This window comes from Motacilla alba, chromosome 25 (assembly GCF_015832195.1).
Source record: "Motacilla alba alba isolate MOTALB_02 chromosome 25, Motacilla_alba_V1.0_pri, whole genome shotgun sequence".
Lineage (NCBI taxonomy): Eukaryota > Metazoa > Chordata > Aves > Passeriformes > Motacillidae > Motacilla > Motacilla alba.
Window position 1 is genome coordinate 1,181,700 of NC_052040.1, and position 17,199 is coordinate 1,198,898.

General features: G+C 57.5%; 2 protein-coding genes across 3 annotated transcripts; one reads left to right on the forward strand and one right to left on the reverse strand.

Moving 5' to 3' along the window:
- Positions 1–460: 460 nt before the first annotated feature.
- Positions 461–2,351, reverse strand: LAMTOR2 (late endosomal/lysosomal adaptor, MAPK and MTOR activator 2). Its single transcript, XM_038162086.1, has 4 exons — positions 2,194–2,351; positions 1,099–1,261; positions 893–982; positions 461–689 (listed from the first exon to the last, which is right to left on the reverse strand). The coding sequence occupies exons 1-4, from the start codon at positions 2,340–2,342 to the stop codon at positions 633–635; spliced, it is 459 nt and encodes a 152-aa protein (XP_038018014.1). The 5' UTR covers positions 2,343–2,351; the 3' UTR covers positions 461–632.
- Positions 2,352–2,635: 284 nt separating this feature from the next.
- UBQLN4 (ubiquilin 4) lies at positions 2,636–13,924 on the forward strand. 2 transcript variants are annotated; one of them, XM_038162084.1, is made up of 11 exons: positions 2,665–2,845; positions 4,717–4,868; positions 6,979–7,184; positions 7,489–7,751; positions 8,830–8,988; positions 9,638–9,863; positions 10,204–10,343; positions 10,776–10,859; positions 11,417–11,532; positions 12,130–12,307; positions 12,718–13,924. In XM_038162084.1, exons 1-11 carry the CDS (start codon positions 2,687–2,689, stop codon positions 12,868–12,870), a joined length of 1,836 nt encoding a protein of 611 aa, XP_038018012.1. In that variant the 5' UTR covers positions 2,665–2,686; the 3' UTR covers positions 12,871–13,924. The 2 variants fall into 2 exon arrangements, with proteins under 2 accessions (XP_038018013.1, XP_038018012.1); XM_038162085.1 differs by lacking the exon at positions 10,776–10,859 and having other exon boundaries at positions 2,636–2,845.
- Positions 13,925–17,199: the final 3,275 nt, after the last annotated feature.

The following is a 17,199-nucleotide window of genomic DNA, read 5'->3' on the forward strand; positions in this document are numbered from 1 at the left end:
CGGGCAGGCAGGGAGGGCGGCACGGCCGGGAGGGCAGCGTGGGGAGGGGACGGGCGCGATGGCATCCAGGGCAGCGATGGCAGAGCGGGGCAGCGTGTGCTGCGATGGCAGAGCGGGGCACGGTGGGGTGGGGTGGCAGCGAGGGCAGCTGCGCCAGGAGCAGAACCCCCGCTCAGCCCGGCTCCCGCCGTTCTGAATGTTCCCTCGCCTCTGCTGCCATCGTGTGAAAGCCAGGGAAATAGGGATGGGAAGGAGCCCCCACCACCCCCAGCTATCCCAGTGTGAGCAGCAGGGCTGTGCCGGGGCTCAGCTCTGTTGTAACCCCTCTTCTTTGATAACAGCCCCTTGCAGCTTCTTGTCTTTCCCCAGGGCAGTGGGCACCTCCCAAACACTGCCCAGGCACCTCCAGCCCAGTCTGGCTGTGTTACCCCTCAGCTCCCCCAACAACAGACACAATGGACACAAGCATCAAACACACTTTTATTCACCCCAGCTTCTGCATTCCTGCCACCTTATTTTTTCACACCACACCGGAGCTCCGGGATGCCCGTGGGGCCACTCGTGCCCAACCCACGGTGGTGACAGTGATGCTGTTGGGGCTCAGTGGCACCTCAGAGCCCTCCGCTGCCTGCTCACGATGCAGCCACCTGCGTGAGCGGCTCCTCCAGGTACTGCACCAGTGCCTGCGCCTGCAAGCAGAGAACGGCACGAGCCACGCTCAGGTGGGTTTTGCAACACGTGTTCCCACTGCCCGCTTGCTTATTGTAACTTGTATTTCAGTTTAGAACCTTAAAAAGGTGTGATGTGGTGCCTGGGCAGGCACGGGGGACAGAGCAAGGTGCAAAGAGTGTCCCAGGCACAGCAGCTTCCCCCAGCCCTGCCCAGCTGTTACCTTGGCTTTCAGCATCCCAAACCCGACCGTCTCCTTGGCGTACATGCAGAGCAGCAGGTTTGCCACCCGCGTGATGGCCACTCGCCCCTCCTGCCCAGGGAGAAACAGCACCTGTTTGCACCCCAGCTTGGCCCGGACCCCCAGCAGGGTCCTGGCACCGCAGGCACATCCCCAGGGAGGGCAGGGCAGGCTGCAGCCCCACATACCATGCAGTCCATGAGGATGAATTTGAGGTTGTCCTCGTTGAAGGCCTGGTGCCCGTTCTTGTCGTAGGCCACCCAGATGTTGCTGGCGATGGCCGCGGTGACCCTGGCATCAGTGTCCCCGTAGCCCGAGTAGGCGAGCAAGGAGCCCTCGTTGTTCAGCAGCCTGGGAAGGACACGGCAGGGCAAAGTGATGCCTCTAACACCAGAACCCCTTTCAGCACCAGGGGTAGAGCAAAGCCCCCCACCCAGTCCCAAGATACTCCCACTCTGGAGCGGTTTGGCAGGGCGTCAGGGGGCTCCAAAGCCACAAAGCTCTGCAGTGGCCCCAGGGCAGTGGTGGATCTGTCAGTGAAGCAGCACACGTGCCCCTGCACGAAGGGGACCCCTCGCCTTCCCTCAGTGCAGGGCACAGGCACGAGCATCCCAGCAGGCAGGGCCCCACGCAGGAGCAGGAGCAAGGCCAAGCAGCCGGGGTAAGGAGCATCCCCAGGCAGGCCCCTGGATAAGGAGCATCCCCAGGCCAGAGCAGGGACAGGGAGCATCCCCAAGCAGGAGCAAGGGCAAGGAGCATCCCCAAGTAGGAGCAAGGGCAAGGAGCATCCCCCTGGACAGGAGCAAGGGACAGGGAGCATCCCCAAGCAGGAGCAGGGGTAAGGAGAATCCCCAAGCAGGAGCAAGGGTAAGGAGCATCCCCAGGCAGGAGCAGGAGCAGGAGCTGGGGAAAAGCAGGCAGCATCCTTGGGCAGGGGCAGCATTCCCAGGGCAGGGGCAGGGAGCATCCCTCGGTGCAGGGACAGGGGCAGGCAGCATCCCTGGGCTAGGGACAGGGGCAGCGTGGCCTAGGCAGGTTCAGGGACACGGGCAGGAGCGGGGACAGGGTCTGGGGCAGGAGGGAGGACGGGGGAATGGTAGGCAGCATCCCCTAGGGCAGGGACAGCGGCAGCATCTGCCGGGGTAGGTACGAGGGAAACATTCCCGGGCAGGGAAAGCATCTCCCCGCAGTGGCGTCACCCCCGCATCGCGGACCGCCCGGTGCCCGCCGGGCCGCACCGGTGCTCGGGGAAAGCCGCCCCCCCGCCCGGCCCCCGCACTCACAGCGTGCTCTGGACGCCGCCGGTGTTGGCCTGGCTGAGCACCTGCGTCAGGGCCTTGGGCCGCAGCATGGCCGCCGCCGGCACCGCGGGGCGGGGGTGCGGCCCGCGCCGGGCGGGGGCCGTCACGGGGCCGCGCCGCGCCCGGAGCATTCTGGGGGCTGTAGTCCCGCCCGGGCCCTGCCGCCCGTCCCCGTGGGCGCCGGGGACTGCAGAGGGGCCTCGGCAGCAGAAGGGAGCGCGGGACCGGCGCGGGGATCGGGGATGGGGCCGGTGGGGGCACCGGCGGGGCCCTGCGGGCAGCATCCCCGCCCCGGGCTCCGGCCGCCTCTTTCCGCTCCCGTTCCGCCTCCGCGCCCCGCTCCGTCCGCCCGGCCCCGCGCTGCCGCTGCTCCTCCGGGCCGCAGGGAGGCGCTGTCTCGGGCCGAGGCGGAGCCGCGGCGCCGCTCCCGGCTCTCTGTGGTGGCGGCGGCCCGGGCTGGCGGCGGGCGGCGAAGATGGCGGAGCCGAGTGGCGGCGGCGGTGGCGGCGGCCCCGGCCCCGGGTCTGGCGGGGACGGCCAGGCGGGGCCCGGCGGGGCGGTCATCCGCGTCACCGTGAAGACCCCCAAGGACAAGGAGGAGATCGTCATCGCGGATGGCGCCTCCGTGCGCGAGGTGGGGGCGGCGGCAGGCCGGGGAGGCGGAGAGGCCTTGGGGGGGGCTGCCGCGGCTGCTGAGGGGCGGGGGCGGCTGGTCTGCGGGGGCTGGGGGATCGAGGAGCGCGGCCAGGGGTTTTGGGGAAGGGAGCCGAGTTTGGGGCCGGGGAGGAATTTCGGGCGCGCTTGAGGAGCGGGGGAAGGGTGCTCTGGGCTGGGGGGCGGTCAGAGGGTCCGGGGGGCTCTTGGGGATCCGGATCAGGCCTGGGGCTGGTCCGGGGCGTTGGGGCCTCGCCGGAGCCAGGCTGGGAGGGAGCGGGAAGATCTGGAGGAGGGCAGGCGCTAGAGGCCTTTGAGGGGAAAGTGCCGAGGGCGGGAGGTGGTCTGCGGGGCTCACCTGTCTGGGAGGGGTCGTGATGTGGAACCCACAAGAGTTGAGGGGCTCGGGGAGCGGCTTTGGGGTGGTGGCAGTGGGAGGGTGTGAAGGACCGGGGTGGGGTCCGGGGGCTCACGGGCTGCGGGGGACGGCGTTCCCTGGGCGGAGGGGTGGGAAAGGTGTTGGGATTGTGGGCAGAGGCGCACGGGTGCGTGGGGAGCTGCGGGGGGGACATCTGGGGGTCCTGGCGTACGTCTGGACTTCTCTGGAGGCAGATTGCCCGGGCGAGGGGCGAGGAGCCGGGCAGATGTTTGGGGCCAGCGTTGGCTGAGGTGGAGGAAAGGAAACCTCGGGTGGGCTGGGGGGGCTCTGCACCTGCCAGGGAGCGGGAGAGGGCTGGGATCGCCAAGAGCCGGGCTTAGCAAAGGCTGGGATTGGCAGGGGCGGGCTCTAGGGCTGGTCCTGGCACCGAGGAAGTGGCGATGCCCACTGGGACAAGGTGTCACGGGCTCTGCGCTGGGCTGGCTGCGCGCTTCGGTCGGGCGTAGGGCACGAGGTCGGCGTGTGAAGGGCCTGGCAGGGATCTCTGGGCAGCAGTTCACGCCGTGGGCAGGGGCCGTGCACGTGTGGCCCTGCTGATCCTTTCCCTCGGGGGGGAGCCCCTTGGTACTGGGGGTGTGGAGCGAGGGCTTTGTGCAGGGAGGGCACGGAGCTCTGTGGGGAGAGATACAGACAGGGCAATCTGGGGCCAGGGCTGTGATCTGGGGGGCCAGGGCTGTGCTGTGCCCAGCCTTGATTTTAAAATTCTGCTGCGAAGGCTGAGAGCTCTGGAACCGGCATGTGTTTCACTCTCCATCCTGGCCTTCCCCTCTGAATTCCCTTTAGTTTGTGTTTTCCAAGTGCAAGGCTTCATTTCCTCCAAAAATCAATCTGGGGATGCCCCGGCAGGGCCAGCAGTGAGAGTCTTGCTTGCAGGTGTAAATCCCAGCACAGCCCACAGTAAGGAAGAGGTGTCCGTGCTCTGTGGCATGCTCACAGGGAATTCAGTTGCAGAAATAGGAATTGGAGAAGACCTAGTTTATTTCCATTGGCTGATAAAGGATTATTGCCTTCTCCATAGAGCTCTGTCCTGTATTAAATCAGAATTTGGCTTTCCTTAGGAAAAAAAAAAAACAAAAAAACTCAAATGAGCAGAAAGCAGTTCAGTCATTCAGCATAAAAGGTGTGTTTGGGTTAGGCCTGAAGCACAATTGGTCTCAGCTCTTCTGAGGGAACGGCTCTGGGTTTTTTTTGGTGAGATTTAATCCACAGTTTGTGTTTTCAGAGCTTGTCTTTGCTTTGGTTTGGTTTTCATGAACGCCTCAGGCGTCATCAGCACCTGGTGACCGTGTGGCCCCTCCGTGGCCTCTGAGGGCTGGTCACTTCCTTGGGCTGCTCCCAGAGTGGATGTGAGCCCCGGAGCTTTACGTTACTGGTACCAATCCTTTGCCTGAAAAATGCTGTTTGTTTTTCAGTTCAAAGAAGAGATTTCTAGACGGTTTAAAGCCAAACAGGATCAGCTGGTTCTGATCTTTGCTGGGAAGATCCTGAAGGATGGAGACACGTTGAATCAACATGGGATCAAAGATGGGCTCACTGTTCACTTGGTCATTAAGACTCCGCAGAAGTAAGAGCTTGCTCTTGGAGGGGCTGGGGTCAAATGGGGGTGGCATTAACTGATTGTGATGATCCTGGTGAGCTTTTTTGCCCCAGCTGTGGCACCCAGCAGTGGGGTTTGTCACTAACCTGCCCATGGATGACATGGCAGGTCCCTGGAGGGGCTGGTCCTTTAACATTACTCCTGTGTGTGTGTCTTGGAAGAACCCATCAGAAATGGTTCTAGCAAACCTGCAAAAGTTCTAGGAAAAGTTGCTGATACAAGAAAAGACTTTCCCAGTGGATTTGTGTTGATTCCCTGGGTTTTCTGTCACCTCCTGCTGCATACTCAGCTCTGGGGCTGTGCTCAGGCTCTCTGAGGTGCCACAGGAGGCACACATGCCCTGTGTGGCCCCTGCAGGCTCAGCTGTGCAGGCAGTGGAGGCTGTGCAGCACGGGGCACTGTGGGGTTCACTCACCTGGGTGTTCCCCGTGGGGATGTGGCTCAGGAGCACCACAGACCTCAGACTGAGAGCAGGACACAGGGCTGACCTCGGGGTCCTGCGGGTTTAGCTCTTCCCAGAGGGGTGGTGGGCATGGAAGGGTTTTGGGAACAGCTGCTGTGCTTTAGTCGCAGCCACATTTCATTGATCCTGGACGGCCCTTCAGTGCCTTGGGCTCTGGCCACAGTGTTCCCCAGCTCCCAGGGAGCTCCGGGGCTGTGTCTCTGTGCAGTTCTGCTGTCCCCTGGGGGAGCTGCATTAATCAAGATGGGTTTTTCCCTCCCCTTTTTTATTTTCCACCTGTTCTTTCACAAACACGAGGAAGCGTGCTGTCGGGTTCTGCAGCCTCTCCTTGGATTCTGCCTCTCCGGGTACCCTGAGAGCCTGGTGCTGTTTGTGCTGTCCACACTGTAAACGTGGTATTGGTGAACCATTTCAAAGAGAGGGCATCAGAGCTGTCCTGGGCTGCTCATTTTTCTCCTGCTAATAGTCCTAGAAAAGTGCTTACTGGAGATATTGCAGCCCCTTCCTGTGGGAAGAGGCTGACAGAAACCAAGTGCCCTTTCTCTGGCTTCCTTCTTCCTTTCTTGTTCAGCTTCCCATTTGCTTTGTTTTCCCCTCTCAGTGGCCACTGGTTTTCAGCAGCAGTCACGTTAGTCTAGACAGTAGACAGGAACCTTCAGGGTTGATTTTTCAAGTTCTAGATGAGTGAAAAAAGAAAGGGCGATAGAGAAAAGGAATAATTCTTGGTTTGGGGAAAAAAAAATCAGGAAATTGTTCTTATTGTCAGAGGTGTAATAGCATTATTGAGGTGAGTAAAGTGAATTTTGTGGTCTAATTTAATGAAAGCTCTTCAACATTAGTTCAGGGCTCATTGTTGTGACTGCAGAGGCTTCAAAAAATCCTTAAATGTTCTCTTGCAAATTCCTGTAACACTCTTGAGGAGTAACTGTGGTGAGAAGGTACCAGCCTGGGTTGGTGTATTCAGCAAAGCTGATGTCCAGCTCCTGCTGCGTGGTGGCTTACAGCACAGTGTCTGCCTGGCTGGGGGTTAAAAGAAGCTCCAGACAACTTGTGTTGCAGCAGGAGCCCTGCACCAAGGTGCAGCCAGTGGCAGGGCTGGGAATTTGGAGCCAAGCTGGCCAGAAATGTTCCACGGCTTTGTGAGACAGGTGCCTCGTGCCTCAGTTTCCCTCTTTGTACAGTAACGCTGATGCTTCCTTTTGCCCCAGAAGCGCTGATAGGAATATTCAGAAGTTCCCATTGTTGTTTACCCCATGCACTAGCCCTGCTGTAACCTCCTGTGCTTTCTGGGGGAGCAGCAGAAGGATTTTGCTGTTTGAAGCGCGCTCATTGCTCAAGGGTATGGCTGCAGTAAATAGTTCAGTGGGATTCAAGGAAGAGCTGGATACAACTCAGGGGAAGACCCGTCCAGGCCAGAACCCGTCAGGGGCTGCAGTGCTTCAGGGTGGAGGCAGGCTGCAGTAGATGGAAGGCATCTGGGAGCACAGCTGTGCATCAGTGCAGGCAGAGACAGGGTGGAAGCTGGGCTGGCTCTGTGCTGGGAGCCCGTGTCCTGTGTCCCCGCAGAGGACTCCCCTTGCCCTTCCCCACTTTAATACTTTTTATCCTTTGCAGGGTCCAAGATTCAACATCTGCTGCTTCTGCCCCCAATGCTGCTTCTGCCCCCGCTGCAAGCCCTTCTTCTCCTGCTGCCCCATCTCAGCCCTCCACATCCAGCAGTGCTGGTCCGGACGCGGGGAACGGCAGCAGACGGAGCAGCGGGTCTGGGAACGTGGGAGGCCCTGGAGATGGAGGCCCCAACAGTGCTGCATCCATCCTGTGTAAGTGGCACTGTGAGAAGGAAGAATTTGCTGGGATTAGACCAAGGAGTTGGGGTTCTTGACCCCTGTTGTTGTCTCTGCCTGCCATGGGCTTTGCAGGAGTCTCTCCCATGGCACACCTCTGTGTCCCTGCTCAAGGCACTGCCATTGGTGAAGTGTGTTTGTAGGGATGTCCTTACTCAGAGCTGGCTGCTGTAGGACTGCAGGGTACCCCTGGATTTGTGGGGTTGCAGTTCAGCCTCTTTTGCAGCTGCTGACAGCTCCTGACTCACGCCTTTCTCCCCGTGTGTTGTTCCCTCTCCAGCTGGCTTCGGTGGCATCACCGGCCTGGGCAACCTTGGCATGGGTTCTGCCAACTTCATGGAGCTCCAGCAGCAGATGCAGCGGCAGCTGATGTCCAACCCGGAGATGCTTTCCCAGATCATGGAGAATCCCTTGGTGCAGAACATGATGTCTAACCCTGACCTCATGAGGCAGATGATCATGGCCAATCCCCAGATGCAGCAGCTCATGGAGCGAAATCCAGAGATAAGCCACATGCTCAATAACCCAGAGCTCATGAGGCAGGTGAGTCACACCAGGGCTCAGTAAACAATGTTGAGGAGAGTCTTTGTGGACCAGCATCAGTGTCTGCACTGCAGAGGAGGAGTAGGGAATGCCAGAGCAGTGGTTTTGGAGATCTCTTCCTTCCTGCTGTGAGCTCCCCACAAACAGGTGGTGGTCTTGAGTTGTGTGAATATTAAATACTCAACCCACATCCTTGCAACTCTTTTCTTACTTTCAGAGCTATCGAATTCATGGTGTATAGGGAAAAAAAGGTATGCTGGGATTTTCCTAGCAAGGCTGCTGTGTTGTGATTCAGGAATGAGAGTAAAAGCAGTGCTGGAGAAGTGAAGCTACTGCAGAAGCTCTGTGTTTCTCTCCAGTTTTCTTGACAGATTACACAGAGACTCCAGAGCTGTACAGTGCATGTTTCACTACCTGTATCAGTGGGGCTGGGATCCCAGAGGGCTCTCATTTTTCCCAGAGCAGAGAGGACCCATGTCCAAGAGGACTGGCTGTCTGGAAGACCAAAGGTTCATTGGAAGGGAATCCTAAAGGATCAGTGAGAATCTGGGTGTTGATAGCCATTGACAGGACTCTGCTGTTTACTGGGAAGGCTTGTAAAGAGGGGTCTGCTGAATGGGCCTGATTTCCACCTGCTTCTCAATCATTCTGCTTTCAGCTGCGTTGGCCATACCTGAAATTCCAGAGCTGCGGGACTAAATTGTGAATAATCTGTATTTGAGCAGTTCCTCAAATGAGACCTGGATATTTTTTTTGTGCAGGAGAGATCCATCAAAAGTCTGGAGAGGGTGGAAGGATCCACCTTCCTAGTTGTTGTATGTAGTCCATCCAGTCTGAGTGGGAACATATGGGTGTTGGGTGTTTGGATGTCCTGATACTGCTTAGGAACAAAACAGTCTCATCCAGCTGAACTGAGGCTGAGGAGGAAGAGAGCTGAGCAAGGCTGGGGAGGAGCCTGGATCCCTGGGCTCTCTTTGGATAAATGATCTCTCTGCTCTCTGCCTGTGAATTGGCTTTAATTATCCTCTCTCTCCTGGGAGAGGAGCTTGAGCTTTCCACCTTTTCCTCCTTCTCCCAGACGATGGAACTGGCTCGTAACCCTGCCATGATGCAGGAGATGATGCGGAACCAGGACCGTGCTTTGAGTAACCTCGAGAGCATTCCAGGAGGATACAACGCCCTGCGCCGGATGTACACGGACATCCAGGAGCCCATGTTCAGTGCAGCCAGGGAGCAGGTATGGCTGCGTTCTGTGAGTGGGCTGTAGTGTGGGAAGGGGCTCTTTCCCTGTCCCCTCTGCTGATGGGACAGTTTTCCTACAGTGTGGCTCCACTCCAGGCAGGCATGGAGAACATGGTGCAGTGCCTCTCGTGACGGGGGTTGAGGTTTCAGAGGGGAGACCCGCTCTGGCTCCTCCTGTCCCCCAGCAGGCCCATAGGCAGGGCTGTCACTGTTAGCCCAGCCCTCTGCTCCCTGGATTAGCTGGAGCCTGACGCCTTCAGCAGGGAGCTGGCTCAGATCCAGCTGGCTGGTAGTGCAGGAGGAGGGAGCACAGGCCTGGCTGCAGAGGGCTGTGCAGACGTACTCCAGTCCAGCATTACCCGCTGCTATGTCCGGGTGCTGGTTTTACAAGGGCGTTTTGAAGCCCTGCGTTTGGGAGCCGAATCTGGGGCTGTGGCCGCTCCTGAGCCTGCTCTTTTTCTGAGTGAGGTGTGTTGTGGATTGCAGATTTCTCAGGAGGCGGATCATGGCACATGCTTAGCAAATTCTGGACTTGGCTGAATACGATCGGCTGTTCCCTGGCTCGCTCAGTGCTGGGGTTGGTCTGCTGGGACTAACTGATTCCATCTGTTTCTTTTTTTTGTTGTTTTTTTTTCTCTCCCTAGTTTGGCAGCAATCCTTTCTCTTCCTTGACGGGGAATTCTGACAGCTCGAGCTCTCAGCCTTTGCGGACGGAGAACAGAGAGCCATTGCCAAACCCCTGGAGCCCCACACCCCCTGCTTCCCAGAGTCAGGCACCCAGCAGCGAAGGGAGCACGGGCTCAGCAACCACCCAGGGCACCCCAACTGTGTCCAACCCCTTTGGGCTGAATGCTGCCAGCATCGGCGCTGGTACGTAAGGGAGGAGCTGGAGGGTGCTGCAGGCTGAGCAGGTCACCCAGGCTTTCCTGGAGGGCTGGTTCCTCTGGCATGTGAGCCCTGTCTGTGGCTGTCATCCAGAGGAATGGGTCTAGCCTACTACAAATGAATGATTCTGATGTGCTTGTTGGACGGTTCCTTTGGGAACTCTGCTGTCCCTGAAGCTCTCAGGAGCAGGAGGGTGGCCAGCAGAGCACTGCCATGGCTGTCCACAGCCATGTTTGCTGTTGGCCGGGGGGTGGAGTACAGGCAGTGCTGTCACCTGTGCTCAGGCTCATCAGGGGTTTTCCTTTGTCTTCCCTTCCCCTCGCAGGCATGTTCAACAGCCCGGAGATGCAAGGACTCCTGCAGCAGATTTCTGAAAACCCTCAGTTGATGCAGAATATGATCTCTGCCCCCTACATGCGGAGCATGATGCAAACTCTTGCCCAGAACCCGGACTTTGCAGCACAGGTAAAAGTGTTGCAGCTGTCTGCTGTTGCCAGGCAGGCCATGAGCTCAGTGTGAGGTGTCAGTCTGGGGTCAGACTGGTTCCTCCTGCAGACACTGAGCAGAGTGAATGCACAGTTTGGTTGTATTTCTCAAGAGCCTGAAGGCAGCCCCAGCTCTGAGCCCTGTGTGTTTTGCCCCTAACACAAGAAGTGGCTCTCAGAGGGACATGGGAATGGCCCTTCTCTTTGCCCATGGCCAAGTGGCCCCTGTTCAACACTGCTGTCAGGAATTGAGTCCCATTTTGATCCCCCATAGCAGGGGAGCACGTTGAAAGCCCAGGGAGGGAGTCAGGGGCCCCATGAGTGACCTGTTCTTCGTGGCTTAGTTGCATAGGGTTTAACAGCAAGTGGCAGCAACCCTCTGACCCTACCTACATGTGCTGTCTCTTGCTAGATCATGGTAAATGTCCCCCTCTTTGCTGGGAATCCACAGCTTCAAGAACAGCTCCGCCTTCAGCTCCCTGTCTTCTTGCAGCAGGTAAAGGCCTCTGGCTGGCCCTGTGCTGCCCTCAGCCCCTGGCTCCAGAGCTTCTTCCCCACTGTGGGACAGGCAGGACCTCAGCTGCTTGGTTGAGTGCACTAGCAAGCATGTGGGCTTGGGGGGCCGGGCTGAGGAAGGAAGGGGGTTGCACAGGGGAGACAAAGAGGAAGGACTTGGCTAGACAAGGTGGTCTGAATTAACTCATCTCGATTACTGAAAGGTGGACTCCAGATTAGGCTTGTTAAGCTGCTTGGAACCCCCGTGTAGACAATCTGTCACTGCGTTGAGTTTACAAAAATGACACCGTTAATTGTGCTAGAGCAGCCGGTTCTCAGGTAAATCAGAATTCCAAAGGCACGTGTCCCCAGTTCTAATCTGATCCAGCCAGTTGATTTAGGAAACCTGAGGTGAGCTCTGTGAGTGTCCCCGCAGTCTGGACACGAAGGCGGGCAAGAGGCGCAGCTCGGCGCTGGCCCGGTGTGACAGTGCTGGAGCTCTGGCTGCCTGAGCTCTCGCTGGTTGGTACCGTGGTGTGTCTCTGCCTTGCTCCCCAGATGCAGAACCCGGACTCGCTGTCCATCCTCACCAACCCCCGCGCCATGCAGGCCCTGCTCCAGATCCAGCAGGGGCTCCAGACGCTGCAGACGGAGGCCCCCGGCTTAGTGCCAAGGTATGGAACGCTGCGGAGCGGGGCCGTGCGGGCAGAAGGGCTGTGCCCAGCGCCAGCAGGCAGAGCTGGCTCTGCATTCATCCAGGGGATCTGCTTAGGGCAGTCTGCTATGGGTCTTGTGCTGGTGTGTGCTGCAGGCCCCTCTGAGCAGGCTGATTAGTGCTTGCTGCTTGCTTGTGCTTCACTGGGAAGTCCTTGGCCCTTTCTTTTTGGAGGAAAGGTTTGGAATGCGCTCGGTCCTTCCCCCGTCCTTTGTTTGCTGCGTTTAGCGTGGACTGCACTCAAGATCTTGATCTCTGGAGTATGAGATGGACAGACACAGACACAAGGCTGGGGGGGTGTGTCGGGGCAGGCTGATCTACTGGCAGCCCTCAGCTTGCTGTCACCACGGGTCACACTCCATCACAGAGATCTCTGCAGGCTTCTGTTAGCTCTGCGCGCTCCCGGTGCCGTGTGTGACCAGAGCATGGGTGCAGCTGGTTCAGTTTGCAGAGCTGCCTTCAGCGAGGGCCAGCCTGGTCGTGCCTGCTGGCCGCCCCACTCTGGGGGGTACCCGGTGCCAGCATCACCCTGAGCGTGCCCTGCCTTCCTCTGCAGCCTTGGCTCCTTCGGCATGCCCCGGATGCCCCCGTCCTCCACAGGAGGAAGCACAATCCCGGAGAACCCCGTTCCCTCTGCTTCGACGCCGGCCAGTGCCTCTCCAGCTGGGGGTGGTAACCCTCAACAGCAGCTCATGCAGCAGATGATCCAGCTGCTGGCCGGAGGAAGCTCTCAAGTACGTAACACCCGGGGGGTGCTGGCGTGGGCAGGGAGGTCTCCAGGGGGGTCCCCACCTCACCCCGCTCACATGTGGTCCCCAACAGTGTCTTGTGGCTGTGGTGCTCTAGGCCAGGTTTGGTGTTGGGGTCTGGCTGACCCTTTGGGGTGTTGAACCCTTTAAGAGGTTTAAGCTCAGCGTGCTGGGGATCCTTCTCCCAGCTGTCCTGACTGCTGCCACTGTCAGTACAGAAGCAGGACTGACTCTGGTGTGGCCGCAGTGCCACATCCCAAGGGGACACGGAGACTGTCCCCACAGGACCCCGAAGCTGAGCTCGGTTCCTGCACGGCCGTGGCTGCTGGCAGTGCCCGTGTCGGGATGCTGTGTGTGCCCGTGTGACTCCAGGGTCCGTGTCCTTCCCCTGCCAGGCGCAGAGTCCCGAAGTGCGATTCCAACAGCAGCTGGAGCAGCTGAATGCCATGGGCTTCATCAACCGTGAGGCCAATCTGCAGGCGCTCATCGCCACCGGTGGGGACATCAACGCAGCTATCGAGAGACTGCTGGGCTCCCAGCCTTCCTAAACTCTGTCCTGCTGCCCCACAGACGTCAGCACACGCATCCATACACATGCACAGGGGATCTTTCCGGAAAGCCCGCCATCATTTTCATATCTGACAGCTGTCCATGTATTTAAAACAAAAAGATACAGCTTAACCCTGACCTTCCTACTAAGTTAAGATTTCATGTTGAAATGCTCTTTAACTGGCTTGTATGTGGATTCCAGTTCTCATCGTGGCCACAGAGACTTCAGATGTGTATTTTTTCCTAAATATGCCCTGTCTCAGACACTCTTCTCTCTCTCTCTAGATGGTAGAGGCGATACTTCTAGTTACTTACCTGAATGATTGTGTTTTGAGTAGCTTGATTTTAACTGTACATGATTCCTTCCCCTAGCCCTCCTTTCAGGCAAATATTTAAAAAATTGAGCCAAGTTTGGGGATTGCTTATTTCTCTCAGCGTCTTATTGGGAATGGATCAAAAGAAAAATTGAAATTACCTGAGAATTTCTGATGTCATTTGTCTTAATGTTTCCTGGGATGAACCTAGCCCGTGCCCCTCACTCACAGGTGCCTCCAATCTCCTGGTAGAGGGTTCATGGGTGAGAAACCTGCATTTGAAGTGTGGCCTCTTTACACTCTGGGGGTGGTGTAAGGGAGCCCAGGGGTGTGCAGCGACCAGGTGTGCTGTTCTTGAGCTTGAGTCGAAGGTGCTGTGCAGAGGAAGGTGCTTGGAAGGTGTGTTTCTGCCCAAGTTCACGTGGTTCCTGGTCAGAGGTGTCCAGGGGCGTTGACTCCTGTGCTTAGTGGGCTCGTTTGTACAGGTGTGAAAACTAAAAAGGAAATGGAAAAATAAGCTCATGGTCTTTTTGCTTCACTGGAAAATGTTGAAGTTCGTGTTCTTCCCAGTTTAGATCCATCCTCCACCCCCCCCTTCCATTCTGGTGTGTTTGAATGTTCAGACTGTCCAAGAGACTCCCCAGGACCAGCAGGGTGGTATTTCCCAGGAGCCTCCATGGCTGTGTAATTTGCATACACCATTTTTATCAAAGGAAAATAAATGCGCACAACCATCTCTCTCCCTGCATCCCTGTCTCATCCTTGCCTGCCTTGGCTCCGCTGGGCCAGTTCCCAGTTTTTTTGGGATGAATCTGTGCTGTCCTGTTCCCCGAGCTCAGCCAGGCATGGGGGTATCCCTCCCTCCTGGCCAGGAAACCTCTGACACCTCAGGAACTGCTGCTGTAGCTTCCCAAACACCGGCCCTAAAGTGGAAGCCCCCTTGGAATTAGAATTGGCGATTAGCAGCTGTTGAGAGCTGGGAGTCTGTGTTATTTGAGAGTTTTGAGTTTCTTTCAGTGTGGGAGGATTGGGCAGAGAGGGAACGGGAGGTTTGCTGCATACCTGTAAAACCTGCTGCACCCAGCTGGAACTGGGATGGATGGGCGCCGGTGTTGCTGAGAGTGTAGGTGGTGGTGGTGGTGGAGAAAACACGGGGCTGGAAACACCCCAGCCTCTGTGTGTGCATCCTAATGAGGCTGCAGTGCCTCGGAGGAGGATTTGGAAAGCAGCTTTAGGGCTCAAACGTGTGCAGTGCTTTGTGCAACCTCTCCTCGGACGTGGGCAGTTTGCACAGAGCTGTGTAGGGATGGGACTGGAGGTCCCAATTGGCACTGGTGGGGTCAGAGCTCTTCCCAAATGTCACTGATTGGCAGCTCAAAACAGGCTCCTGGAGGTGCCTGTGGCAGCCTTGGGATCTCTTCAGCGTCCCTCGATGGCACTAAAGTCTGCACAAGTCAGCTCTCGTAAGGAATGTGCTTGTGGGAGGACGGATGGACGGACGGACGGACGGATGGATGGATGGATGGATGGATGATGGATGATGGATGGATGGTGCAAGCAGGGAAAGGAGGCTGCACAGGGTCACAGGGAGTGGGGGATATACCCCCATGGTGAGTTTGAATCCCCGAGGAGCAGATTTAGTCCCAGCAGAGTTGTTTCTGGCCAGGCAGAAATCGTCCTTCCACCCCCTGAGTGTGCCAGCAGGGTGTGATGTGGTGGTGGCAGTCACCTCACTGCAGGGATCTGGGTGTGTGCTGGAACAGGGATTTGCAGGCATGGTGACTCCAAACTGGCTGGAAATGAGTCCCTGGGTGGTGGAGGAACCCTGCTGCAGTGCGTGCAGATGGCTGTGAACCACTGAGGAGGGTCCACAGGAGCCTGAGAACCCCAGAAAGGTTTGGGTGGGAAGAAACCTCATAGCTCATCTCATCCCACACCCCTGCCATGGGCAGGGACTCCTTCCACTATCCCAGGTTGCTCCAAGCCCCGTCCAACCTGGCCTTGGACACGTTCAGGGATGGGGCAGCCACAGCTGCTCTGGGCACCTGTGCCAGGGCCTCACACCCTCACAGGAAACAATTCCTTCCCAATATCCAGGGTAAGTCTTTTGGTTAAAAACCATTTCCCTCGAGCCATCATTATCTGTCCATATAAAAAGACTTTTATAGTCCATCATTTCAACGAGTTCTCTTTAACTCCTGAAAGGCCACGATGAGCCCTCAAAGGCCGTCCAGTCCTTGGTTAAGTGGGAAAACAAATTTCTCCTTTCTCTCCGCGTTGCAGACCTGCTCTTGTGCCACTTTGGGGTCGTTCCTGCTCTGCTGCCAGCTCACCAGGGCTGGGACGGCGAGGCTGGGGTCCCTGGGACAGCGAGGCTGGGGTCCCTGGGACAGCGAGGCTGGGGTCACTGGGACAGCGAGGCTGGGGTCACTGGGACAGCGAGGCTGGGGTCCCTGGGACAGGGTGGGAGGTGGATGCAGCTGGGTCTGGTCTTTGGTAGCCACGGGGGTGCAGATCCAGCCTTGCCAGGCTCCAGAGGAAGAGGAGCTTTGAAGGCTGGTGAGAAGGAGCCTTTGAGTGAAATCTTAATCCCTTCCAGAGCTTTCCCTAATCCCTGGTAATGTGCTGTTCAAAGGCCCACTTCCAAAGGAACCGCTGCACTTTCTCGCTCCCGTATCTCTCCTTCCCCAAGGAATTGCCCAAAGGTGTTCTCACTGACTTTCCTTTTCCTCTGATAAATAGAATTAATTCATTTAACACATAATGAACGAAGCAATTTCGGCAGCAGGCACTGGCAAATCCGGCTGATTGGTTGGGAGAGATTTCTGCTGTCAAGGATGTATTTGTACTTCATTCTTCCCCCTTTCCCTGGGGGGGATCCTCAGCCTTTCCCCCCAGTGTCCAGGTGCAACACATCCACCTTCGAAATCAAACCTCAAAAATGCGGAGGAGAGAAAGATGGCAGGAAACCAACATCCACATTCCTTTCAATAAATTGGTTTTTTGGTTACCAAGTTCATGGTAGGGGCAGTTTCCCGTGGCCACAGCCCTGACTATGGAGGGGCAAGTTCAAAGCGACTCAAGAGAAGGTCAGAAGGGAAATATCCGGGGGTTATGGGGTGGGACAGCTTGGAAAATGTGTCTGTGTGTGTCTGTGTGCGTGTGGAACTGCTGCAGCACCTTCGCTCAGCCACAGCAGCCGTGAGAAAGGGCTGAATGATGCCCCTCAGCCTCTCTGCTGAGTATTTAAGGGCAGAAAACCACGATTTAGAGCATGGGTGGGCCATGGCCAGCCCGGACAGCTCCCTGCTGCAGGAGCTGACCGTGGCACATTTCGGGGCACACGGACGTTTCTCTGAGCTGTTTTATTTGAGATTCCCCCAGCAAGCTGACTCCTGGGCTCCCGTCACTGCCCAGGGCTGCTGCTGCTCGTGTTCAAAGCACAGTTAGCTGGGGGGTTTCGGGGGTCTCAGCTCGGAGGGTTGGCTGGATCAGAGCCAACACTGCCCACGGTGGAGGTGCACTGCAATGGGGAGGGCAAGCGTGTGTGTGTGTCTGTCAGTCTGTCTGTGTGTACAGGTCACCTCTGTGTGTGTGTGTCTGTCTGTCTGTCTGTGTACACATCAGCTCTGTGTGTGTGTGTGTGTGTGTGTGTACACATCAGCTCTGTGTGTGTGTGTCTGTCTGTCTGTGAACAGATCAGGTCTGTGTGTGTGTTTCTGTCAGTCTGTCTGTGTGTACAGGTCACCTCTGTGTGTGTGTGTGTCTGTCTGTGTGTGTGTGTACACGTCCCTGTCCCCATGTCCCTATCCCCATGTCCCTATCCCTGCCCCATCCCTGTCTCTCTGTCCCCATGTCCCTGTCCCCATGTCCCTATCCCTATCTCCATGTCCCTGTCCCCATGTCCCTATCCTTGTCCCCTCCCCTGTCCCCATGTCCCTATCCCTGTCCCCCTGTCCCCATGTCCCTGTCCCCATGTCCCTCCCCCTGTCCCCTCCCCTGTCCTCATGTCCC